The sequence below is a fragment of the Pleurodeles waltl genome, chromosome 3_2, assembly GCF_031143425.1.
Source record: "Pleurodeles waltl isolate 20211129_DDA chromosome 3_2, aPleWal1.hap1.20221129, whole genome shotgun sequence".
NCBI lineage: Eukaryota > Metazoa > Chordata > Amphibia > Caudata > Salamandridae > Pleurodeles > Pleurodeles waltl.
Genome location: NC_090441.1, coordinates 54,632,054 through 54,658,848, shown reverse-complemented (window position 1 = coordinate 54,658,848; position 26,795 = coordinate 54,632,054). Strand labels below are relative to the sequence as shown.

At 44.3% G+C, this 26,795-nt stretch overlaps 1 protein-coding gene across 3 annotated transcripts in view; it reads right to left on the bottom strand.

The window, feature by feature from the left end:
- Positions 1–333: 333 nt before the first annotated feature.
- The window catches only part of LIG3 (DNA ligase 3), a 424,911-nt gene continuing 398,449 nt past the window's right edge, over positions 334–26,795 (bottom strand). For all 3 annotated transcript variants that reach the window (XM_069226761.1, XM_069226764.1, XM_069226763.1), the window contains one exon: positions 334–3,686. In XM_069226761.1, the coding sequence (XP_069082862.1) occupies positions 3,453–3,686 (234 nt within the window). In that variant the 3' untranslated portion in view covers positions 334–3,452. The remainder of the gene's footprint in view (positions 3,687–26,795) is intronic.

The following is a 26,795-nucleotide window of genomic DNA, read 5'->3' as shown; positions in this document are numbered from 1 at the left end:
AGGCATTACGTAGCACCACCGAATGGCGCTGCACAGCTTTCATTTGGGGGCAAACATTTACTGATCCAGTCAGGTACCTGGAAGAAAGTCTTAACGTGAGGGATCTAAGGGAAGAATTGGGCATCATAAAAACCAGTACACAGCACTGCAAGATCAACAAGTAAAAGTAGTGAACACCTTTACGTTAACTAACATGGCTTTGACAAAGCATTATCTATAATTCAAACAATGAACCACACATCTATTGAGCAATACAACAGTGTCCTAATTATTCTGTATCATTTACAAATAAATAAATAGCATACATTTCAATGGAAAAAAGAAATACCAAGATAGGTTGTACGTAGTACTTTATATTCCCACAACAATAAAAAGTCCAGCGCCTCTATCAGTCTTACTGTTTTAAAATGTTTCTAAATGTTCCCCATTTTAGTTAATTTTGCCAATAAAAGAGAACTTTTTCAATAGGTATTTAGACCCATATATTCATGTTCTTCATTTAACACAACAGCCTTGATCTACGTAAATTGTTATAACAATGGATTCTTGAAGCCATTCCATTTATGGTTTATGGACCATCCATTAGTACTCCAAGGAGCTATCAGGAAGCATGTAAGCCCTTACATTCCGCTTGCAAAATACAACAGATGCATTCTTTGTCCAAAGGCATGGCGAATCAATCTAGCGTCCACAGCTGTTTAGGGGGTGGGATGAAAGGAGGACCATCTCTGTTAAGGTAGGGGTCTGTGTAGTGACACATAATCCAATATAAAAATAATCTCCATTTGTATGTCAAACAATAAAAAAAGGTTTACCAGAATGCTACTCCATTTCACATCATCCATCCTCAACTTTAGAGCACTAAACTAACTACATTATCTTTAAAGGGGAAATGTCTGAAGCAGCTGATGCAGTAATCAGTTTGACTCGGAGAGAGCCATGAGAGTTTCTTCCCTCAGGAGCCTTATTTTTAGTAATAACATTGAAAAATGATTAGTAAATACAAACCCACACAGTTGATGTATGCATTCAGTCCTTAGGGGTTGAGAATAAAAAGGCAAGAAAGGCTAGATCGGAATCAGGCTTACAACAAAGCAGCACTGTATAAACTACACCCTATAATAGCCTAACACATAAATGGTGGCTTCTGGGTCATTGACTCAAACTCACTCTTCTTTTCCTACAGTGCCATGTGGTTCGGGGGGGGGGGGGACTGGAAAAAATTTGTGTTGACTGCAATTTCAAAACTGTGAATACTTCCTCCATTCTTTGATGCATCAGTAGGCCAGATGCAAGACTTACTCTACCCTGCCAAAGAACTGTTTCCCCTTCCTCATACGATAAATAATCCAGAAATAAAATGTTAAGGTTAGTATTGTTTTACAAACAAGTTTGGCCTTTTTTCAAAGCATTCTACATTTTTGTAGTGAAGAGAATAGATGTAAGAAAGAAAGAAATTTGTATGCCGAAAAAAGGGGATTAAAGCTCCAGTCTATTGCTTCTACAGATAATACAAATCATTAAAGTCCGACTCTTCATGACCTCCCACCCCCACATTCTTAAATGGTCCCTTTCTTCGAACCCACTCTTTTAGAAAACACAAAAAAGTGTTAAGATTGAACACGTCCTGAGCCCTCCCTGGCTTTGTCATTTCGTTTGGATCACAAAACAGATCAAATCAATATTGCCAAACAGATCTGTTAATTTTCTATTCCAACACAACATCCATTTACAAATAAATCTTCCTTTCACCTTTTATTTTTTTTTAGAACATGGCCAGCTCCTCACAAGCATATATAGGCCTGATTTATAGTTTGGCAATTGGCAAAGAGGGTACGTCGTGGTAAAGGCAACAGAGTACCCTCTCCGCTGAACTGAAGTTCCACCCACCTCATTTAGAGCCAATAACATATGTCGACAATGGTGACTACTTCGTCTCCACCACTGACGGTGAGACAGAGTATGGGGGTGGTCAGAGGTTTAGCCATTTAATCACCCGCCAGAATTAGTGTGGGCAGTCAAATGGCTAGTTTGCAATCTCAGTCACCGCCAGGTGAAACCTGACAGTAAGGGGCAATGAAAACTTGTAAATGACACCCACACTATGGGAGAAATTTCCCATGATGAGGAGGTCACTGCTTTTTATATTTGCAAAAATAAAATCCTGCTTTGGGATTTTGAAATAAAAAATACTGAATGTTTGCTGTATGGCTTCGTCATGTTGACTTGCTAATCCTGTCAATGCAGAAGATGTCCATTAGACATCTCTAAATTTGGTGGGTGACAGAGAAACATACTCCGTCGCCCTGACAGAGAAAATACCATCCACTGAATTTTAAATCAGACCTATAGTCACTGCAAGAAAGAGGTACCTTCTGCACTGCAACAATCTATTGTATAACTGGCCAATAATACAAAGGATTGGCAATTTTAATAACTAATGCCCTTCTCCATGTAATGGAATAATTTATTTAACATATTCAGTAGATTGTCTAGTATTTATTTTAAAAAATGCTCTGAAGCTAAGTGAAGATACCTTGCAAAAAAATTCAAGATGGCACGAGGTCACTGGGAGCCAAGTTTTCCACGCATGGGTTTTCCAATGGTATTTTAGGACTGTTGGTCAAATGAAAGTAGATCAATACTACAGCTCACACAAACATACGGATAACTGAAAGGACAGGACTGAAAACAACAGAAGCGAAAGAGTTGTATGGTAACCCTAAATACTACATAAAAATAAAGGTGGGACTTCTCTGCACACTTGGCTGTTCGAGCAGTAGCAGCCCCCCTCCCCTCAGTGTCTGGGGGCCCTCACGGTAGTGCGCTTTACAAATGCTCTGACTGATTGATTGATCATGACCAAAAACAGGTGTGTCTAAAAACTACCCAAGTCATTTGGTTCTTGACAATTACGCATCAGTGTTTATCTAATCTATACTGAGGAGTAGTTTGGAAAGAACGCTAACAACATTGTACAATCATTTGGCTCTCGAAAATTACCCATCAGTGTTTATCTAATCTATACTGAGGAGCAGTTTGGAAAGAATTGGAATAAAATTGTACAATCAAAAATAAATAAATGCACAAAGAGTTTTACAAATAGTGCTGGTGTAAAATGGGGAAGTATTCCTTCTGCCATTTTAACGAGGCATCAGTTGCAAAACCGAGGGCAGCAAGGACATTTTTACTCAAATAAAGTTCAGTTTTGCAAGAGGATTCCATAGGGAAAAAAGAACTAATTTTTAGACAGGTGAGAAAGAGATGGGAATAACCAAAAAGTAGTGAAGTGGAGTTGTGCTTCAATCCCACGTGAAAAACACAGCGCACGACTTGTAATGAAATGAGATGTAAAAAAAACACATCTTTAGAAATATTCAAGTTGACCTTTAGCTAAAGGTGGTCTGAGATTGGTCCGAGCCAGGGTACACCTGGGGTTAAATTTTAATTCCTCAGCATGGTGCAATTAGCTTTCGTTTCTGAATACACTTCCAGATCCAGCCAGGGGTGACTTGTTTGGCACTTGGGTTATCATCTATGCTGCCCATCACATGTGTTGCAGCTGATGTATCGAAGTCTGGCACTAAGTCTCCATCAAAAGCAACAAAGTAGCGTCGGAGTTTGTTGTAATCCTCCAGAGAAGGTGGAAGGTAAAGCTTCACACCTGTGAATATGTCCAGCAGGGTCTGTGGAGGAAGAAGACACAAGGACCATCAAGGGAGGAGATAGAAAGATTGGTATGTTGACAGAGCTGTACTACATATAACAGACACACACAGAAGAAGTCATGAAAGCCAAACATTGATATTCCTTTTCAAAATACATTTGAAAGACTCTGAACGTACTTGCTGAACAGAAGCTCTGCTTCTAGCCCATAATTTATTTGTCCTGTACATGTCATCTATTGAAATCCTCACGTTCTTCTTAACCTCACTGCACCCTTTCTTCCCAAAACACACAGGTCCTGGATTCTGACAACTTTAGTTTGGAGACTTTGTCATAGGAGAGTTTCAGCAGAGTGAGTGCTACATATGCCAGGCTAAATGTGGTCTTTCAATCGACCACAGAATCCGATGCAGCAAATTATGAATTCTGGGTGCTAGAAGCCAGTACACATTGCTTCAGGAGTCCTCACACTATTTACCAGTAGAGGCAGACTTCATATGGTCATGCAACACTGTTAGCTTTCTGGGTGATCCTGCTGGAGCTAAGATCGATGCCCTCTGAAATTACCCCAAGACATTTCTCCCGATCTTATTTCCTGTGCCCCTCCTCCAGGAAAACCATCACTTTTACCACGAGAAGCACAACATCTTAATGGAATAGTACACACATAAATGCTTGGACTAGTATAATTTACACACGCAACCAAGGACAGTAGATCCCTTTTCCAACCTACTAACATATCTGCCTCATTTAAATTGTATATTTACAGACATTTAGGTTGCGTCCCTCCAACTCTACGAATGACTAATACTGGGGACTGCGAGTAAAGTATGAGTAATCACAAAGCCAGTGCTTTTTAAATCATTGATCACGTGACCTGATAATCACAGAATACAAATCCCAAAGTGCACCATTCAGTATTGATCTTTCCTGCAGTGTCTAATGTAAATGCTGCTATATTAGCGTTCTAGGTGTCACAGTTTAATTAATATTATAGAACAGTGTCCTTGGCTTACATGACGATTAAATATCCACATGCATTTAGAAGCTACAACCCATAGTATACTATCATCACAAGGAGGTCTTGAACTGCCAGGAAAGAGGTAAAATACCTCCCTTTCATCCCTAGCTCACCTCCATGCAGAATCTTTTTCTTGGATAAATGCCATAAATTCCACAGAGGTAGAATGCTATGTGTATTTGACAAAAGACTCCATTTTGTGCTTAGCTTCATGTTCAGTCACAGCGGCGGCGCAGGGTTTTTCCACACCAAGCTTGTTTTCCACACAAAACGTCTTTGCGCTTTTCTCACTAGCACAGAGTTACACTGTATTGGAACACAACATGGGGCACATGGAAGGTAGACGCGAGAAGGGAGTCTCAGCATGGTAATGTTTTCATCAAGGAAAAGTACAGCTCCTGCGTCTCTGGAATGCGCATTGGGGCAGGGGCCAGCTCCTTTGCGTGTTTTCAACAGAGTACAGTCAGCGCTTGAATTTCATAAATGAAGGGAGGGGGAGAGTGCTAGAATCTTCCTCTTGAGTTTAAGGTATATAAGGTGGGGAAACCTGGCACTGAGGTAGAAGGAGCTCTCCTGAAAGCGGATGCACTGTTAAGGAAACAAATCCCATATTGGGAAGACCTCCTGCCTCAGCCTTTAAGGGCTCTCCGGCTTGATGCTGGCAAGGATGAAGGATTCAACCCCCATTGTGATGCATTTCAATTCTTAATTATTTAGCTTGACTATATATATCTTCACTGCATATATTCACTGTTGATGTATTGCACATTTTCTGCCTGTCATTGTTTAACTGCTGTGAGTAATTTGGCATATACACGTGTTTCACAGGATTCAAGTTAAATGCTTGTGTTCATATTTTAGAGTGCTTTTATTTGATATTTGGCAAGTGCCTTAATATATTCATTACTCTGACTAAGAGTGCTGCATTCTTTGGCATTGTTTCTTCTTAGTTTAAAGTAGAGCAACAAAGGAGGCAAACGGGCCAGGCCCCTTCAATAAATACTTCTGAACCTCAAGTTATGTGTGGCGCCACCTGACCCCGTCAAGGCAGCCTCAGCGCAACAGCGAAGCAACCATTGTCATATGAACAAAACAGAAAATGCTGAGGCACCAGTTCAAAATACCATACAATAATGTATTGATAGTGCGTTTCGGCTCAAACTGCCTTGATCACAAGTGAGTAAAGTATCAGTAATCAGAAAGCCCTAGTTTTTTATATTGCTATAATAGCATTCTAGGTTTCACAGTTTAATTAACTTCATTAAACAGTGCCCTTGACTTGCATGACGATTAAATAGCCACATGCATTTAGAAGCTGCAGCCCACATAATACTGTCATGTTGTCGCTTTGGGACCTGTATTCTGTGTTTATCAGGTCATGTGAACAATGATTTTAATAAATACTGGCTTTGTGATTACTCATACTTTACTGACCTGTAATCAAGGCAGTTTGAGCCGCAGGCCGTCTGGATTTTGAAAGAGGTGCTGCTTGCACTGTGAAAAAATGCTTGAATGGTATTTTGAACTGGTGCCTCAGTAGGTGTATATTATATTATATATATATATATATATATATATATATATATATATATATATATATATGGAAAACGGACTGTTACAAGTTGTTTTTGTTCGAAGAATCGAGTCACAGGATCAAGTGACTCCTCCTCGGTGATACTGCACATGGGCATCAAGTCCTTTGTTAGATTGTTTTCCAGCAGGAGGGTGAAGAAAAGACTGTGTGTGTAGATACATATTTATATATAGAGAAAAGAGATGTCCATGCAATATATATACATATTTACAATACATATTACTAAAACAGCTACAGGCTTCCGGGGAGGAGGGTGGGTGCATGTGAATCTACAACACTACATGCCACAAACAGATGTCTGCTGGGTAAGTAACATTTTCCGTTCGATAGCATGCTTTTCATAGATTGTAAAGCACTCCCCTCCTAGAATAGGCGGTGGCTAGCCTGTAGGGGTTGGAGTAGGATGAAATAGTGTCCTAAGGACTGCCTGTCCAACATTTGCTTGTTGGCGAGATAGGACATCCAAACAGTAATGTTTAGTAAATGTGTGCGGTGTAGACCACGTGGCTGCTATACATATGTAAGCTATTGGTATGTTCCATAAGAATGCCATGGAAGCTCCTTTTTTCCTAGTAGAATGAGCTCTAGGAGTAATTGGTAACTGTCTTTTGGCTTTAAGATAACAAATTTGGATGCATTTGACTATCCATCTTGCTAACCCAGTTTTTGAGATAGGATTACTTTTGCGTGGTTTTGAAAAACAATCAAAAAGTTGTTTAGTTTTCCTAAAATCCTTTGTTATGTCTATATAGTACATGAGAGCTCTTTTAACATCAAGAGTATGAAGAGCTCTTTCAGCAACTGAATCTGGCTGTGGAAAGAAAACAGTCAATTCCACTGACTAATAAAAGATGACCTTCCATGATAGAAACTGAAGTGGACAAGAATGCATGGGCTCAAATGGTGGACCCATAAGTCTTGTGAGTACAATATTAAGATTCCAGGCAGGAGCTGGTGGAACTCTAGGTGGAATACCCTGTTTAAGACCCTCCATAAAAGCCTTTATAACAGGGATCCTAAACAGGGAAGTATGTTGTCTGTTCTGAAGATAAGCAGCTAAAGCTGTTAAGTGTATCCTAATACAGGAGTACGTTAGGTTTGCTCTTTGTAAGTGAAACAAGTAGCATACAATATCCTGTACTGAAGTTTTAAGTGGGTCAATGTTTTTTTGGCTGACAATAATAGACAAAACGTTTCCATTTAGCTGCATAACATTGTTTAGTTGTGGGTTTACGGGCCTGTTTTAGAATTTCCATACATTCAGATGGAAGTTGTAAATATCCAAACTCTATGACCTCAGGAGCCAAATCGGAAGGTTGAGTATGCTGGGATTTGGATGTCTGATTTGACCTCTGGTTTGAGTTAAGAGATCTGGTCTGTTTGGTAGTCTGTGATGTGGCACTACAGACAGGTCCAATAGTGTTGTGTGCCAATGTTGGTGTACCCACTTGGGAGCTATGAGTATCATAGTGAGGGGGTTTTGTTTCCTCTTCCTGATCACAAATGGAGTGAGTGGGAGAGGTGGAAAAGTGTAAGCAAATATCCCTGACCAATTGATCCATAGAGCATTGCCTTTGGATTGGGGGTGTGGGCACCTGGATGTGAAGTTTTGGCATTTTGTGTTTTCTTTTGTGGCATAAAGATCTATTTTTGGGGTTCCCCACAGTTAGAAGTATTGTTGAATCACCTGTGTGTTAATCTCCTATTTGTGTACTTGCTGTTGCGTCCTGCTTAAGAGGTCCGCTAGTTGGTTGTGTATCCCAGGGATATATTCTGCAAGTAGGTGAATGCGATTGTGAATTTCCCATTTCCAAAATGTCTGTGCTAGAAGGGATAATTGAGATGAATGTGTTCCCCACCAACCCCCCTGTTTTTGCAGATAATACATCGTAGTCATATTGTCTGTTCTTATTAACACTGTCTTGTGTGTGATCTGCGTTTTTAAAGCTTTGAGTATTAGGAATACTGCTAGGAATTCCAAGTAGTTTATGTGGTAAGTGTGTTGTACTGAGTCCCGTTCCCCTTGTACAGTGAGGTTGTTGAGGTGAGCTCCCCAACCCATCATTGATGCATCTGTTGTGATTATGGTCTGAGGCACTGGGTCCTGAAAGGGTCGCCCTTTTGAATGGTTTGTGTGATTCCACCACTGCAGAGAGCGAGGAATCTGGTGGTCCAGCAATACTAGATTCTGAAGTTGACCCTGTGACTGAGACCATTGTTGAGAAAGACACTGCTGTAGTGGTCGCATGTGCAGTCTTGCATTGGATACTATTGCTATGCATGAAGCCATCATTCCCAATAGTTTCATGAACAACTTTACTGTGTAAGTGTCGTTGTCCTGTGGTTGCGATGTGGGATTGTGAAATGCTTGAATTCTGAGTAAGTTAGGGTATGCTAACCCCTGACTGAGTGTTGAGAATTGCTCCTAGATACGGTTGTATCTGAGCTGGCCTCAGGTGAGACTTCTGATAATTGACTATGAATCCTAGAATGTGTGGTATGTCTGCTACATACTGAGTATGTTGTTGACAAATTTGCTCTGTACTGGGTTTTATGAGCCAGTCGTTCGGATATGGAAGACATAAATGTGTTGTCCTCTGAGGAGCGCTGCAACTAACGCTAGAGATTTGGTGAATACCTTTGGTGCTGTTACCCTAAATGTTAAGACTTTGAACTAGTAATGCTTTCCTGCAGTCACAAACCTGAGATATTTTTGGTGTGCTGGGTGTATGGGAATATAGAAATAAGCATCCTTGAGATCTAATGTTATCATGTAATCCTGTTGTGACCACGTGAAAATGCTCTGAAAGGATGTATTGATTGAGAGGTCTGAGGTCTAAGATTAGTCTGAGAGTACCATCTTTCTTTGGTATGAGGAAGTATAGTGAATATACTCCGGCTCCGTGTTGGGATTGAGGTACCGACTCTATGGTGTCTTTGAGGAGTAGCGATTGCAACTCCTGTTTTAATAAGCCAAGATGTTCCAGAGTAAGTCTGTGTGGTCGAGGAGGAATGTTTGATGGAATGGAGATGAGTTCTAGGCAATAGCAATGTTGGATAACTGATAAAACCCATTGATCTGTAGTAATGTTGTGCCATTGTGGGTAAACATTTACCAGTCTTCCTCCCACAGGAGATGGATGCTCTGTGGGGATGTGTATGAAGTCACTACTTGGCTGAGGTGGAGGAACCTCTGGGAGCGGCTGATTTACCTCTTCTTCTATAATTATTTCCTCTATATGAGCCTCCAAATGCACCTCTGTTGTAAATGTGTGCTCCTTGTTTTGACTGGGATGTGGATGGCTCTGTGGTGGATGACTTGAAACCCCTCTAAACGGTGGCCTACGAAAAGTGCCTCGAGTGGGTGTAGTATATAACCCACCCATACCTTTAGCTGTCTCAGAGTCCTTTTTGGGCTTCTCGAAAGTGGTATCTACCCCTGGCTCAAATAAATTGTGTTTGTCAAAAGGCATATTTAACACCACCTGCTGGATTTCTGGCTTGAAACCAGAAACTCTTAACCACTCATGTCTCCTGATAATGCTGGTGCTGACCCCCCTTGCTGCTGTATCAACCACATCAACAGCAGATCTAATTTGATTATTAGAGATAGCTTGCCCCTCTGCTACTATCTGTTGTGCCCTTTTTGTGATGCTCTGATGGGAGATACTGCAGCAAGTCCTCCATTTGGTCTCAATGAGCCCTATCATACCTCACTAGGATAGCTTGTGAGTTTGCGATTCTCCAATGATTAGCCACTTGAGTGGCCACTCTTTTGCCTGCTGCATCAAATTTGCGACTCTCCTTGTCTGGAGGAGGGGCGTTGCCTGTAGATTGACTATTGGCCCGCATTCTTGCTGTGCTGACCACTACAGTCAGGTGGTAGCTCTGCCCTAATAAGCACGGGATCTGAGGGTGGGGGTTTATATTTCTTATCCACCCTAGGTGTAATTACCCTTGATTTCACAGGCTCTTTAAAGATGTCCTCCGCATGTTTAAGCATGCCTGGAAGCATAGGGAGACAATGATACTCTTTATGAGTAGATGTTAGCGTGTTAAATAAAACAAATCATCCTCAAAAGGGTTGGGGTGCAGTTGTAGATTGTGATACCCAGCTGCCCTAGCTACAACCTGATTATAGGCAGTGGTATAATCAGGGAGGGACAGCCTCGCTGGGTATAAATCAGGGTCTTTGGGAAAAATAGGATCTAAGTCGTAAATATCCCACAGATCTACATCCTGTTCAGGATCAGACAAATCATCGTTATATGGTAAAAGGGAGGATTGTTGTGGTGAGAACTGTAAATGGGAATTGGGTGGAGAAACGGGTGGTGGAGTAACAGGAAGGGAAGGAGAATGTGGTGGTGAAGACTGGTGGGGTGGTCTTGGCTTCTCCTTATATTTGGAGATTTTGGCAGGTGGAGGCCCAGTGTCTTAAGTTTTCTGAAAAGTCAGTTTTCGCTTTATTGTTGGAGGATGAGAGGCTATGATCCTTCCTGTATCCTTATGAATATGGATCTTGCACTGCTTAGCGTCCATAACCTCCAATATGGGCCATATCTCCGATGACTCCTCAGTATCTGGAGCATATTTACCCCAGACAGCTTTCACCCCCGAAAGCTTGGCTACAGACTGCTTGAGTTGAACCAAAAATGTCGGCTCCGAAAGTGCTGAAAGTCTTTTCAGCTCTGAGGCGGAGGAGTCCGATTTTCGGCTCGACACCAAAACAGATGCTGATGGGTGTTTGGTCGGTGCCGAATGCACTTTGGTCTTCATTTTCGGTGCCGAACCCAAGGGTTGGTCATCCGAATGTATCTTTCAGGTCCAATTATGGCTCGAAGGCAGTGGAGGACACAAGACCAATGCAGGTGTCTTTTTTTTTATTGTCTCTGGATGGTGGGACGGGGATGTGGTAATCACATATTGCACTGGTGGAATACACTGGCTGTCGACATCGGAGTCTTAATCCGAATCGGAGTCTGCTATGGAGAATGTTCTTAGCTGTTCCACCTCCTCTTGTGCATGTTCATCCCCGAAGATGTCTGGTGTGTGCTCCGACGACTTGGACGCCATCTCCATTCGATGTGCTCTTCGATCCCTAAGAGTCTTTTTGGATCATAACAGCCGGCAAGCATTGCAGATTTCCTCTCTGTGTTTGGGAGACCGGTAGAGATTAAACACCAAGTGTTGGTCGGTGTAAGGAAATTTGGCGTGACATCGAGGGCAAAACCGAAACGGAGTCCGTTCCATCAGCATACCACTGTTCGAGTCCCACGTATCAAAGTAGGCCAGAGACGGGCGAGATCGCCCCTAGGGGCGTCAAGTCGACTATCGCAAGCAGATCGACTACAAGACCAGAAAATGCGTTCAAAACTATACCGATGGTTATAGAAAGTTTGGAAAAAAGTTCAAAAGATACTGAACCGTGATGTAATGTCACTTACCCAGTGTACATCTGTTTGTGGCATGTTCCGCTGCAGATTCACGTGCTGTGCTGTGCACTGTTCCTGCCATCTAGTGTTGGGCTCGGAGTGTTACAAGTTGTTTTTCTTCTAAGAAGTCTTTTCGAGTCACAGGACCGAGTGACTCCTCCCTTTCGGCTCCATTGCGCATAGGCATCGACTCCATCTTAGATTGTTTTCCCGCAGAAGGTAAGGTAGGAGTGGTAGAGTGAGAATAGTAAAGATGTCCATGCAATGGAATAGATAAGTATGTACAAAGTTTGAGGTAAAGGAATGTTTATTTACATATGTACAATTTCTAATTGCAACTTAAACGGCTACAGGCTCCCGGGGAGGTGGGAGGGCGCATGTGAATCTGCAGCGGAACATGCCACGAACAGATGTACACTGGGTAAGTGACATTTTCCGTTTAGTGGCATGTGTAGCTGCAGATACACATGCTGTGCATAGACTACAAAGCAGTAATCCTCCCCAAAGCGGTGGTCAGCCTTTAGGAGTTGAAGTTGTTTGAAATAATGTTCTCAGTACAGCCTGTCCTACTGTGGCTTGTTATGTTGCTAACACATCTACACAGTAGTGTTTGGTAAAAGTATGAGGTGTGGACCAAGTGGCTGCCTTACAAATCTCTGTCATTTGTATGTTACATAGAAAGGCCATTGTTGCTCCTTTCTTTCTAGTGGAGTGTGCCTTTGGTGTAATGAGTAGTTCTCTTTTAGCTAACAAGTTTGTATACATTTAACTATCCATCTGGCTATGCCTTGTTTGGATATAGGGTTACCAGCTTGGGGTTTCTGGAATGCGACAAACAATTGTTTAGTTTTACAAAATGGTTTAGTTCTGTCTATATAGTACATTAGAGCTCTTTTTATATCTAATGTATGCAGTGCTCTTTCTGCCACTGAGTCTGGCTGTGGGAAGAAGACTGGGAGTTCCACTGTTTGGTTTAAATGAAACGGTGAAATGACTTTTGGTAGAAATTTTTGATTTGTGCGGAGAACAACTTTATGTTTGTGTACTTGTATAAAGGGTTCCACAATAGTGAAAGCCTGTATTTCACTAACTCTTCATAATGAAGTGATAGCTACTCGAAATGCAACTTTCCAAGTTAAGAATTGGATCTGACAAGAATGCATGGGTTCAAAAGGTGGACCCATGAGTCGTGTAAGTACAATATTAAGATTCCACGAGGGTACTGGTGGAGTTCTTGGAGGTATGATCCGCTTTTGTCCTTCCATGAAGGCTTTAATGACTGGTATTCTAAATAGGGATTTTGTGTGTTTAATTTGCAAATAAGCAGAAATTGCAGTGAGGTGTATTTTGATGGATGAAAAGGCAAGATTTGCTTTTTGTAGGTGTAGTAAATAAACCTACGATGTCCTGTATGGACGCATCCAACTGTGTGATGTGTTTTGCTTGGCAGTAGAAGACAAATCTTTTCCATTTGTTAGCATAACAATGGCTGGTGGTAGGCAGGTGGTAGGTTTTCTTGCCTGTTTAATTACTTCCATACACTCGTTTGGAAGATTTAGATAGCCAAACTCTAAGACTTCAGGAGTCGGATTGCTAGATTGAGAATTGCTGGATTGGGGTGTCTGATCTGTTGTTTGTGTTGCGTTAACAGGTCTGGTCTGTTTGGAAGTTTGATGTGAGGTACTACTGAGAGGTCCAACAGTGTGGTGTACCACGGTTAGCGTGCCCACATTGGTGCTATAAGTATTAGTTTGAGTTTGTTTTGACGCAGTTTGTTGACTAGAAAAGGAATGAGTGGGAGAGGGGGAAAAGCGTAAGCAAATATCCCTGACCAATTGATCCATAGAGCATTGCCCTTAGATAGGGGATGTGGGTACCTGGATGCGAAGTTTTGGCATTTTGCATTTTTGCTGGTGGCGAATAAATCTATGTCTGGTGTTCCCCAGTGGTAAAAGTATAGCTGAAGCACTTGAGGATGAATCTCCCACTCATCCGTTTGTTGATGATCTCAGCTGAGAACATCTGCTAAATGGTTGTGTAACCCTGGAATGCACTGTGCTACCAGGTGAATGTTGTTGTGGATTGCCCATTGCCAAATCTTTTGGGCTAGGAGGGAGAGTTGGGATGAATGGGTCCCTCCTTGCTTGTTTAGGTAATACATTGTTGTCATGTTGTCTGTTTTGATAAGGATGTTCTTGTGAGTGAGAAGAGGCTGAAAAACTTTGAGTGCTAGGAATACAGCTAGCAATTTTAGGTGATTTATGTGTAACTGTTTGTGTTTGGTGTCCCATGGTCCTTGAATGTTGTGATTATTGAGGTGGGACCCCTAGCCTATCATTGATACATCTGTTGTAAGTATGGTCTGAGGCACGGGGTCCTGAAATGGCCGCCCTTTGTTTAGGTTTGTGGAATTCCACCACTGAAGTGATATGCACGTTTGGTGGTCTATCAACACTAGATCGTGAAGTTGACCCTGTGCCTGTGACCACTGCTGCGCAAGGCACTGTTGTAAAGGCCACATGTTTAGTCTTGCATGTGGGACAATGGCGATACAGGATGCCATCATGCCCAACAGTTTCATGACAAATTTGACAGTGTGCTGATGGGCTGGCTGTAGTTGTGTCAATATATTGCGAAATGCTTGTATTCTTTGTGGACTTGGGCTTGCAAGCGCTGTTTGCGTATTTAGTGTGGCCCCTAAATACTGTTGAATTTGCTCAGGTTGTGGGTGTGATTTTTGGTAGTTTATGGAGAACCCTAGGTTGTGTAGGGTTTGTATTACATAATGCATATGTTTTTGACACTGTGTATGACTGTTGGATTTTATTAGCCAATCGTCGAGATATGGGAAGACATGAATGTGCTGTCTTAGGTAGGCTGCAACTACCGCCAGGCATTTTGTGAATACTCTGGGAGCTATTGTTATTCCGAAGGGTAACACTTTGAACTGATAATGCTTTACCTGAATTACAAACCTGATATATACTTTGTGTGCTGGATGGATGGGTATGTGAAAATACGCATCTTTGAGGTCTAATGTTGCCATGAAATCGTGCTGTTGAAGTAGTGCTTCCCATGCCACTGGATTCAAGCTAGCCTGGCTGATGAGGGGTGAAACCCTGAAACCGGTCCCAGGATGCTTGTTTCCAGTCCAGGGAAGACCTGGCCTAGCAGTTCGGGCTGGACTGTTCCCATGGGGAACAGGGTCAAGACTGATTTGCATATGGCTGGGTCCAAACTGGAATGGCATGGGCAGCAAAAAAATTATGGATTTAGGCCCAGATCACTGTACTGGGGGTGAATGTTTGACAGTGTTCAGCATTCCGTCCATCACTTGTTGTTTTTGCTTCGAAGTAGTGGGACAACATCCTGTAGTGTTACCATGTGAAAGTGTTCTGACAGGATGTAAAGATTGAGGGTTCTGAGTTCTAATATTGGCCTTAAGGTTCCGTCCCTTTTGGGAATGAGGAAATACAGTGAGTAAACTCCTGTTCCTAGTTGATTTTGTGGCACTGGCTCTATTGCATGTTTGAGTAATAGAGATTTTATTTCCTCTTGCAACAGGGCGATATGTTGTGTGGAGAGGTTGTGTGGTTTTGGTGGGATATTTGGTGGAGTTTGTGCCAATTCTATGCAATAGCCATTGAGGATGATTGATAATGAAAATGTCACTTACCCAGTGTACATCTGTTCGTGGCATCAGTCGCTGAGATTCACATGGTATGCATGAGCTCGCCATCTGGTGTTGGGTCGGAGTGTTACAAGTTGTTTTTCTTCGAAGAAGTGTTTTCGAGTCACGGGACCGAGTGACTCCTCCTTCTGTGCTCATTGCGCATGGGCGTCGACTCCATCTTCGATTGTTTTCCCCGCAGAGGGTGAGGTAGGAGTTGTACTATAGTAATAGTGCCCGCGCAATGAAAAATGTAAGTATGTACCTATTAAAGGATTAAATAATATATATACAAATGTACAAAATTGAAGGTAACTTCTGAACTGCTACAGGCTTCCGGGGAGGTGGGTGGGTCCATGTGAATCTCAGCGACTGATGCCACGAACAGATGTACACTGGGTAAGTGACATTTTCAGTTCGATGGCATCTGTCGCTGTAGATACACATGGTATGCATAGACTAGTAAGCAGTTAGTTCCCCATAAGCGGTGGTTTAGCCTGTAGGAGTAGAAGTTGTCTGAAATAGAGTTCTTAATACAGCTTGACCTACTGTAGCTTGTTGTGCGGATAGCACATCTATACAGTAGTGTTTGGTGAATGTGTGAGGCGTAGACCAAGTGGCTGCCTTACATATTTCCTGCATTGGGATGTTTCCTAAAAAGGCCATTGAAGCACCTTTTTTCCTTGTTGAATGTGCCCTGGGAGTAATGGGCAGTTGTCTTTTTGCTTTAAGGTAGCAGATTTGGATGCATTTAACTATCCATCTGGCTATACCTTGTTTTGATATTGGGTTACCTGCATGAGGTTTTTGGAATGCAATAAATAGCTGTTTAGTTTTTCTGATGTTTTTTGTTCTGTCAATGTAGTACATTAATGCTCTTTTGACATCTAATGTATGTAGTGCTCTTTCAGCCACAGAATCTGGCTGTGGGAAAAAAACTGGTAGTTCTACCGTTTGATTTAGATGGAATGGTGAAATAACTTTGGGTAAAAATTTTGGATTAGGTCGTAGGACGACCTTATTTTTATGTATTTGTATAAAAGGCTCTTGTGTTGTGAACGCTTGAATTTCACTTACTCTTCTTAGAGATGTAATGGCGATGAGAAAGGCAACTTTCCAGGTTAGGAATTGTATTCCGCAAGAGTGCATGGGTTCGAAAGGTGGGCCCATGAGTCTTGTTAGAACCACGTTTAGGTTCCATGAAGGAACAGGTGGTGTTCTTGGTGGTATAATTCTTTTAAGCCCTTCTATGAATGCTTTGATAACTGGTATCCTATACAAGGAAGTTGAATATGTAGTTTGCAGGTATGCAGATATTGCTGCAAGGTGTATTTTAATAGAAGAGAAGGCTAGCTTTTCTTTTTGTAAATGGAGCAAGTAATTTACGATATGTTTTGGAGTTGCGTTTAGTGGTTGTATCTGATTATGATGGCAGTACCAAACAAATCTTTTCCACTTACTTGCGTAGCAGTGTCTAGTGGATGGCCTTCTGGCCTGCTTTATGACTTCCATACACTCTTGGCTAAGTTTTAAGTGTCCGAATTCTAGGATTTCAGGAGCCAGATTGCTAGATTCAGCGATGCTGGGTCCGGGTGTCTGATCTGTTGGTTGTGTTGCGTTAACAGATCTGGTTTGTTGGGCAGTTTGATGTGTGGTACTACAGACAGATCTAGCAGTGTTGTGTACCAGGGTTGTCTTGCCCACGTTGGTGCTATTAAAATGAGTTTGAGTTTGTTTTGACTCAATTTGTTTACTAGGTAAGGAAGGAGAGGGAGAGGAGGAAAAGCGTAAGCAAATATTCCTGACCAGTTCATCCATAGGGCATTGCCTTGGGATTGCTTGTGTGGGTATCTGGACGCGAAGTTTTGGCATTTTGCGTTCTCTTTTGTTGCAAATAAGTCTATTTGTGGTGTTCCCCAGAGTGTGAAGTAGGTGTTCAGAATCTGTGGGTGGATTTCCCATTCGTGGACTTGCTGGTGATCTTGAGAGAGATTGTCTGCCAGCTGATTCTGGATCCCCGGAATAAACTGCTATTAGACCAATTTGATGGTGGATTGCCCACTTCCATATTTCTTGAGCTAACAAGCTTAACTGCGTTGAATGTGTTCCTCCTTGTTTGTTTAGATAATACATCGTTGTCATGTTGTCTGTTTTGACAAGGATGTATTTGTGGATTATGATTGGTTGGAAAGCTTTTAGTGCTTGAAAAACTGCTAATAATTCTAGATGATTTATATGCAGTTTTGTTTGATGTATGTTCCATTGTCCTCTTATGTTGTGTTGATTGAGATGTGCTCCCCACCCTGTCATGGAAGCATCTGTTGTTATTACGTACTGTGGCACTGGGTCTTGGAAAGGCCGCCCTATGTTTAAATTTATACTGTTCCACCATAGAAGCGAGAGGTAAGTTTGGCGGTCTAGCAACACCAGATCTAGAAGGTGACCCTGTGCTTGAGACCACTGTGAGGCTAGGCACTGTTGTAAGGGCCTCATGTGCAGTCTTGCGTTTGGGACAATGGCTATGCATGAGGACATCATGCCTAGGAGCTGTAGTATTGTTCTTGCTTGTATTGTTTGGTTTGGAGACATGTGTTGAATGACCCTGTTGAAATTGTGGATCCTTTGTGGAGTTGGCGTTGCTACTCCTTTTGTCGTGTCTATTATGGCTCCTAGATATTGCTGTACTTTGCTTGGCAGAATGTTTGATTTTGCAAAGTTGACGGTGAACCCTAGTTTGTAGAGGGTTTGTATGACTTGATTTGTGTGGTTTGAGCATTGTGTGAGCGAACTGGTTTTGATTAGCCAGTCGTCTAGATACGGGAACACATGTATTTGCTGCCTTCTGATGTGTGCAGCGACTACTGCTAGGCATTTTGTGAATACTCTTGGAGCGGTTGTTAAACCAAAAGGCAATACTTTGAATTGGTAATGTATTCCTTTGAATACAAACCTTAGATATTTCCTGTGTGATTGATGTATTGGTATATGGAAATATGCGTCCTTGAGGTCTAGGGTTGTCATGTAGTCGTGTTTTTTGAGCAATGGTAACACTTCTTGTAGTGTGACCATGTGAAAGTGGTCTGATTTGATGAATGTGTTTACTACCCTGAGGTCTAGAATTGGTCTCAGTGTTTCGTCCTTTTTTGGTATCAAGAAGTACAGTGAATAAACTCCTGTGTTTATTTGTGTGCTTGGTACTAATTCTATTGCATTTTTTTGCAGTAGTGCTTGAACTTCTATCTCTAGAAGCTGTGAATGGTATTTTGATAAATTTTGTGATTTTGGTGGTATGTCTGGAGGGAATTGCATGAATTCTATGCAATAACCATGTTGGATAATTGCTAGGACCCATGTGTCTGTAGTTATTTTGTCCCATGCTTCGTAATATTGACGTATCCTCCCCCCCACTGGTGTTGTGTGGGAGGGGTGAGTGACGTGTGAGTCACTGCTTGTTGGTAGTGGTTTTGGGGCTTTGAAATCTTCCTGTATTCCTAGGGAATTGCCCCCCTCTATACTGGCCCCGAAAACCTCCCCTGTACTGTCCCTGGTAGGTGGGCGGTGCGGACTGTGAGGTGCTAGCTTGTGTGGCCTGACCCCGAAACCCTCCTCTAAAAGGTGTTTTGCGGAAGGTGTTATAAGATCCTCTGCTCTGCGGGGAGTAGAGTGCGCCCATGGCCTTGGCAGTGTCAGTGTCCTTCTTGAGCTTTTCTATGGCTGTGTCGACCTCCGGACCGAACAGAAGTTTTTCGTTTACTGGCATGTTAAGCACTGCCTGCTGAATTTCTGGCTTGAATCCAGACGTTCTGAGCCATGCGTGCCTACGGATGGTAACCGACGTATTAATGGTCCTTGCGGCCGTGTCTGCTGCATCCATGGAGGAGCGTATTTGATTGTTGGAAATGTTTTGACCCTCCTCAACAACCTGTTTTGCTCTTTTTTGCAGATCTTTTGGGAGATGTTCAATGAGATGCTGCATCTCATCCCAGTGGGCTCTGTCGTATCGCGCTAGCAGCGCTTGTGAATTTGCGATGCGCCACTGGTTTGCTGCTTGGACAGCAACCCTCTTCCCGGCTGCATCAAACTTCCTGCTTTCTTTATCTGGGGGAGGTGCATCCCCAGAAGTGTGTGAATTTGCCCGTTTTCTGGCAGCCCCTACCACCACAGAATCTGGTGGCAGCTGAGAGGTGATGAATACAGGGTCCGTAGGAGGCGCCTTATACTTTTTGTCCACCCTAGGCGTCACTGCCCTACTTTTAACTGGCTCCTTGAAAATGTCCTTTGCATGGCGTAGCATGCCTGGGAGCATCGGCAGGCTTTGGTAGGAGCTGTGGGTTGAAGAGAGGGTGTTAAATAAAAAATCATCCTCTACTTGTTCCGAGTGTAGTTCCACATTATGGAATAGTGCTGCTCTAGCCACCACTTGTGAGTAGGCTGTGCTGTCTTCCGGTGGTGATGGCCTAGTTGGGTATGTGTCTGGGCTGTTATCAGACACTGGTGCGTCGTACAAGTCCCACGCATCCTGATCTTGGTCATCGTGGCTCATGGCGGTGTGAGCTGGCGAATGTGACGGGGTGTAAGTTGGCGAAGCCGGAGTTACAGGTGGAGGCGAGGGAGGAGGTGTTACCTTTTGTGCTGTTTGTTTCTGAGGAGTAAACTGAAGCGTTCTCTTTCGTTTGACAGGTGGAAGGGTACTGATCTTCCCAGTCCCCTGCTGAATAAAGATACGCTTTTGCGTGTGATCCACGTCAGTGGATTGCAGTTCTTGTTCAAATCTATGTTTCTTCATTTGTGAAGACATAGAATGCTCTTCAGTATAGGAGCCTGAAACAGGGTCTGATGTCGCTTTTTTCGGCTCCGAAAACCCTGTTGATTGTTTTTTCGGCTCCGAGGTAACCTTCCTCTTTTTCTGTGCCGAAAATTCTTGGCCTCTATGGTCTTCGGCGCCACTGTCTCGGCGTCGATCCGTGTCGACACCGAACTCTCGGTGTCGATGCTTCTGTTTAGCACTCTCTCGGTCCCGAGGAGGCTGCGTGCCGGTGTCTCGACCGAAGTCGGACGATCTCGACACTGAATGGGCCTTTTTCGGTGCCGATTGTTGGTCACCGAGAATTTGGGTGGAGCCATGGCCGGTTGGCAGTGGCGTCCCCTGGGCCTTCTTTCCTTTTTTAAGTTCTGATCTCGACGTCTTACTCACAGTTTTTGTAGAGTCTAGCTCGTCGGAGTCTGAATCCTGGATGGAAAAGGATTCCTCCTGTTCCTCTTCTGTCTCGAACTGTCGACGCTCCTTTGGCGTGGACGCCATCTGCAGTCTTCTCGCTCGACGGTCGCGCAGAGTTTTTCGGGACCGGAACGCCCGACAGGCCTCACAGGATTCTTCGCTGTGCTCGGGTGACAGGCACAGGTTACAGACCGAGTGTAGGTCCGTATAAGGATATTTGTTGTGGCATTCGGGGCAGAATCGAAACGGGGTCCGTTCCATCGGCGTTGTTCTCCACGCGGTCGGGCCGACTAGGCCCCGACGGGGTGCCGAAATCTACCCCGAAGGGCACCGAAGCGCTTCGATGTTCAACGCGTCGTCGTATGTGTCTATCTCGAACCGGATCGCAACGATACCGTCGAAAATCTTCCGGTTTCAGCTATCTTTCCGTTCCGAAACTCGGAGCGACAGGAACACGTCCGAACCCGATGGCGGAAAGAAAACAATCGAAGATGGAGTCGACGCCCATGCGCAATGAGCACAGAAGGAGGAGTCACTCGGTCCCGTGACTCGAAAACACTTCTTCGAAGAAAAACAACTTGTAACACTCCGACCCAACACCAGATGGCGAGCTCATGCATACCATGTGTATCTACAGCGACAGATGCCATCGAACTACCGAGTTGTCTGTTGTGATGGGTAGCCAATTGGCGTGGAACCTTTGCAGTCTTCCCCCCACAGGTGAGGTGTGAGTTGGGAAGGGATGGATTAAGTCACTGCTTTGGCTGTTGTGAAGCTTGCTTTGTTGACTGATATTTTCCCCTGTCTCTGGGGTACTAGCCTCTGTAAGTGCTTTTGAACCCACCTCTTTGATATTGAGGTTGGTAGGTGGACTTTGTTTGTGAGGTGGATGCTTCAGGTGTTTGGGTTCTAAGTCCACCTCTGTATTGGGGCTTACGAACGGATCCCCTGTATTGCGTTGTATACAAAGCACCCATGGCTTTAGCTGTGTCCGAATTGTTTTCATTTTTTCAATAGCCGTGTCAACCTCGCGCCAAAAAGCTGTTTTTGGTTAAACAGCATATTGAGGACCGCCTGTTGAATTTCAAGTCAAATCCTGAAGACCTAAGCCATGCGTGCCTTCATAAGGTGACAACAGTGTTGATTGTTCTAGCTGCCGTGTCCGTGATCTGATCTGATTGTTTGTGATAGCGTGCCCTTCCTCAACTATTTGTTGTGCCCTTTTTTGTTGGTCTTTGGGGAGACGTTGTATTATATCTTTCATCTCATCCCAGTGGGCTCTATCATATCTAGCCAATAATGCCTGGGAGTTGGCTATCCTCCACTGGTTGGCTGCCTGAGATGCCACCTGTAAGGAAATGCCTCCTTGGCATGGTTACCCCCTGACTTTTTGCCTTTGCTGATGCTATGTTTTGAATTGAAAGTGTGCTGAGGCCTGCTAACCAGGCCCCAACACCAGTGTTCTTTCCCTAACCTGTACTTTTGATTCCACAATTGGCACACCCTGGCACCCAGATAAGTCCCTTGTAACTGGTACCTCTGGTACTGCTTACCAGCTTGTGTGTGCTGGTGAGAACAAAATGAGTAAGTCGACATGGCACTCCCCTCAGGGTGCCATGCCAGCCTCTCACTGCCTATGCAGTATAGGTAAGACACCCCTCTAGCAGGCCTTACAGCCCTAAGGCAGGGTGCACTATACCATAGGTGAGGGTACCAGTGCATGAGCACTGTGCCCCTACAGTGTCTAAGCAAAACCTTAGACATTGTAAGTGCAGGGTAGACATAAGAGTATATGGTCTGGGAGTCTGTTTTGCACAAACTCCACAGCACCATAATGGCTACACTGAAAACTGGGAAGTTTGGTATCAAACTTCTCAGCACAATAAATGCACACTGATGCCAGTGTACATTTTATTGCAAAATACACCCCAGAGGGCACCTTAGAGGTGCCCCCTGAAACTTAACCGACTGTCTGTGTAGGCTGACTAGTTCCAGCAGCCTGCCACACTAGAGACATGTTGCTGGCCCCATGGGGAGAGTGCCTTTGTCACTCTGAGGCCAGTAACAAAGCCTGCACTGGGTGGAGATGCTAACACCTCCCCCAGGCAGGAGCTGTAACACCTGGCGGTGAGCCTCAAAGGCTCACCCCTTTGTCATAGCACCGCAAGACACTCCAGCTAGTGGAGTTGCCCGCCCCCTCCGGCCCCGGCCCCCACTTTTGGCGGCAAGGCCGGAGAAAATAATGAGAACAACAAGGAGGAGTCACTGGCCAGTCAGGACAGCCCCTAAGGTGTCCTGAGCTGAGGTGACTCTAACTTTTAGAAATCCTCCATCTTGCAGATGGAGGATTCCCCCAATAGGGTTAGGATTGTGACCCCCTCCCCTTGGGAGGAGGCACAAAGAGGGTGTACCCACCCTCAGGGCTAGTAGCCATTGGCTACTAACCCCCCAGACCTAAACACGCCCTTAAATTTAGTATTTAAGGGCTACCCTGAACCCTAGAAAATTAGATTCCTGCAACAACAACAAGAAGGACTGCCTAGCTGAAAACCCCTGCAGAGGAAGACCAGAAGACAACAACTGCCTTGGCTCCAGAAACTCACCGGCCTGTCTCCTGCCTTCCAAAGAACTCTGCTCCAGCGACGCCTTCCAAAGGGACCAGCGTCCTCTGAGGACTGCCCTGCTTTCGACGACGACAAGAAACTCCCGAGGACAGCGGACCTGCTCCAAAAAGACTGCAACTTTATCCAAAGGAGCAGCTTTAAAGACCCCTGCAATCTCCCCGCAAGAAGCGTGAGACTTGCAACACTGCACCCGGCGACCCCGACTCAGCTGGTGGAGAACCAACACCTCAGGGAGGACCCCCGGACTACTCTACGACTGTGAGTACCAAAACCTGTCCCCCCTGAGCCCCCACAGCGCCGCCTGCAGAGGGAATCCCGAGGCTTCCCCTGACCGCGACTCTCTGAAACCTAAGTCCCGACGCCTGGAAAAGACCCTGCACCCGCAGCCCCCAGGACCTGAAGGACCGGACTTTCACTGCAGAAGTAACCCCCAGGAGTCCCTCTCCCTTGCCCAAGTGGAGGTTTCCCCGAGGAAGCCCCCCCTTGCCTGCCTGCAGCGCTGAAGAGATCCCTTGATCTCTCATTGACTTCCATTGCGAACCCGACGCTTGTTCTAACACGGCACCCGGCCGCCCCCGCGCCGCTGAGGGTGAAATTTCTGTGTGGGCTTGTGTCCCCCCCGGTGCCCTACAAAACCCCCCTGGTCTGCCCTCCGAAGACGCGGGTACTTACCTGCTGGCAGACTGGAACCGGGGCACCCCCTTCTCTCCATTGAAGCCTATGCGTTTTGGGCACCACTTTGAACTCTGCACCTGACCGGCCCTGAGCTGCTGGTGTGGTAACTTTGGGGTTGCTCTGAACCCCCAACGGTGGGCTACCTTGGACCAAGAACTGAACCCTGTAAGTGTCGTACTTACCTGGTAAAACTAACAAAAACTTACCTCCCCCAGGAACTGTGAAAATTGCACGAAGTGTCCACTTTTGAAATAGCTATTTGTGAATAACTTGAAAAGTATACATGCAATTGAAATGATTCAAAGTTCCTAATGTACTTACCTGCAATACCTTTCAAACAAGATATTACATGTTAAATTTGAACCTGTGGTTCTTAAAATAAACTAAGAAAAGATATTTTTCTATACAAAACCTATTGGCTGGATTTGTCTCTGAGTGTGTGTACCTCATTTATTGTCTATGTGTATGTACAACAAATGCTTAACACTACTCCTTGGATAAGCCTACTGCTCGACCACACTACCACAAAATAGAGCATTAGTATTATCTCTTTTTACCACTATTTTACCTCTAAGGGGAACCCTTGGACTCTGTGCATGCTATTCCTTACTTTGAAATAGCACATACAGAGCCAACTTCCTACATTGGTGGATCAGCGGTGGGGTACAAGACTTTGCATTTGCTGGACTACTCAGCCAATACCTGATCACACGACAAATTCCAAAAATTGTCATTAGAAATTGATTTTTGCAATTTGAACTATTTTTCTAAATTCTTAAAAGTCCTGCTAGGTCCTTGTGTTAGTCCCTGTTAGCATTTCTTTTAGAGTTTAAAAGTTGTGAAAGTTTGAATTAGATTCTAGAACTAGTTTTAGATTCTTAAAAAGTATTCCAACTTTTAGAAACATAATGTCTAGTGCAGAGATGAATGTGGAGGAACTCGACCTCACACCTTACCTCCATCTTAAGATGAGGGAGCTAAGGTCACTCTGCAACCTAAAGAAAATCACAATTGGCTCAAGACCCTCCAAACAACAGCTCCAGGAGCTTTTGGCGGAGTTTGAAAAAGCCAACCCCTCTGGGGATGACAACCCAGAGGATGAGGATAGTGAACTGGAGGAGAATCCCCCCTTCCAGTCCTAACTAGGGAACCCAGGGACCCTCAATCCCTGATTCCAACTGTGATAGTCAGAGATGCTGCTTCCCTCACAGGAGGGACCAGCACCTCTGGAATCACTGAGGATAGCCTCAGTGAAGAGGACCTCCTGCTAGCCAGGATGGCCAAAAGATTGGCTTTGGAAAGACCGATCCTAGCCATAGAAAGGGAAAGACAAGAGATGGGCCTAGGTCCCATCAATGGTGGCAGCAACTTAAATAGGGTCAGAGATTCCCCTGACATGTTGAAAATCCCTAAAGGGATTGTAACTAAATATGAAGATGGTGATGACATCACCAAATGGTTCACAGCTTTTGAGAGGGCTTGTGTAACCAGAAAAGTAAGCAGATCTCACTGGGGTGCTCTCCTTTGGGAAATGTTCACTGGAAAGTGTAGGGATAGACTCCTCACACTCTCTGGAAAAGATGCAGAATCTTATGACCTCATGAAGGGAACCCTGATTGAGGGCTTTGGATTCTCCACTGAGGAGTATAGAATTAGATTCAGGGGGCTCAAAAAACCTCGAGCCAGACCTGGGTTGATTTTGTGGACTACTCAGTGAAAACACTGGATGGTGGATTCAAGGCAGTGGTGTTAATGATTATGATGGGCTGTACAATTTATTTGTGAAAGGACACCTATTGAGTAATTGTTCAAATGATAAACTGCATCAGCATCTGGTAGACCTAGGACCAATTTCTCCCCAAGAATTGGGAAAGAAGGCGGACCATTGGGTCAAGACTAGGGTGACCAAGACTTCCACAGGGGGTGACCAAAAGAAAGGGGTCACAAAGCCTCCCCAGGGGAAGAGTGTTGAGACATCCAAAAACAAAAATAGTAAAGAGTCTTCTTCAGGCCCCCAAAAACCTGCACAGGAGGGTGGGCCCAGAGCCTCTTCACAAAACAATTTTGGGTACAAGGGTAAAAACTTTGATCCCAAAAAGGCCTGGTGTCGTAGCTGTAATCAGCCTGGACATCAAACTGGAGACAAGGCCTGTCCCAAGAAAAGTACCACTTCTAACTCCACTCCAGCTAACACCAGAATGGCTAGTCTCCAAGTGGGATCAACAGTGTGCCCAGAGCAAATCAGGTGTCACACTGAAGCTACATTAGTCTCTGAGGGTGGGGTGGATTTAGCCACACTAGCTGCCTGGCCGCCTAACATGCAAAAATACAGGCAGCAGCTCTTTATTAATGGGACAAGTGTAGAGGGCCTGAGGGATACAGGTGCCAGTGTCACCATGGTGACAGAGAAACTGGTTTCCCCTGGTCAATACCTGGCTGGACAAACTTATTCAGTCACCAATGCTGACAATCAAACTAAAGCACATCCCATGGCAATGGTAACTTTAGAATGGTGTAAGGAAATGCCTCCTTGGCATGGTTGCCCCCTGACTTTTTGCCTTTGCTGATGCTATGTTTACAATTGAAAGTGTGCTGAGGCCTGCTAACCAGGCCCCAGCACCAGTGTTCTTTCCCTAACCTGTACTTTTGTATCCACAATTGGCAGACCCTGGCATCCAGATAAGTCCCTTGTAACTGGTACTTCTAGTACCAAGGGCCCTGATGCCAAGGAAGGTCTCTAAGGGCTGCAGCATGTCTTATGCCACCCTGGAGACCTCTCACTCAGCACAGACACACTGCTTACCAGCTTGTGTGTGCTAGTGAGGACAAAACGAGTAAGTCGACATGGCACTCCCCTCAGGGTGCCATGCCAGCCTCTCACTGCCTATGCAGTAT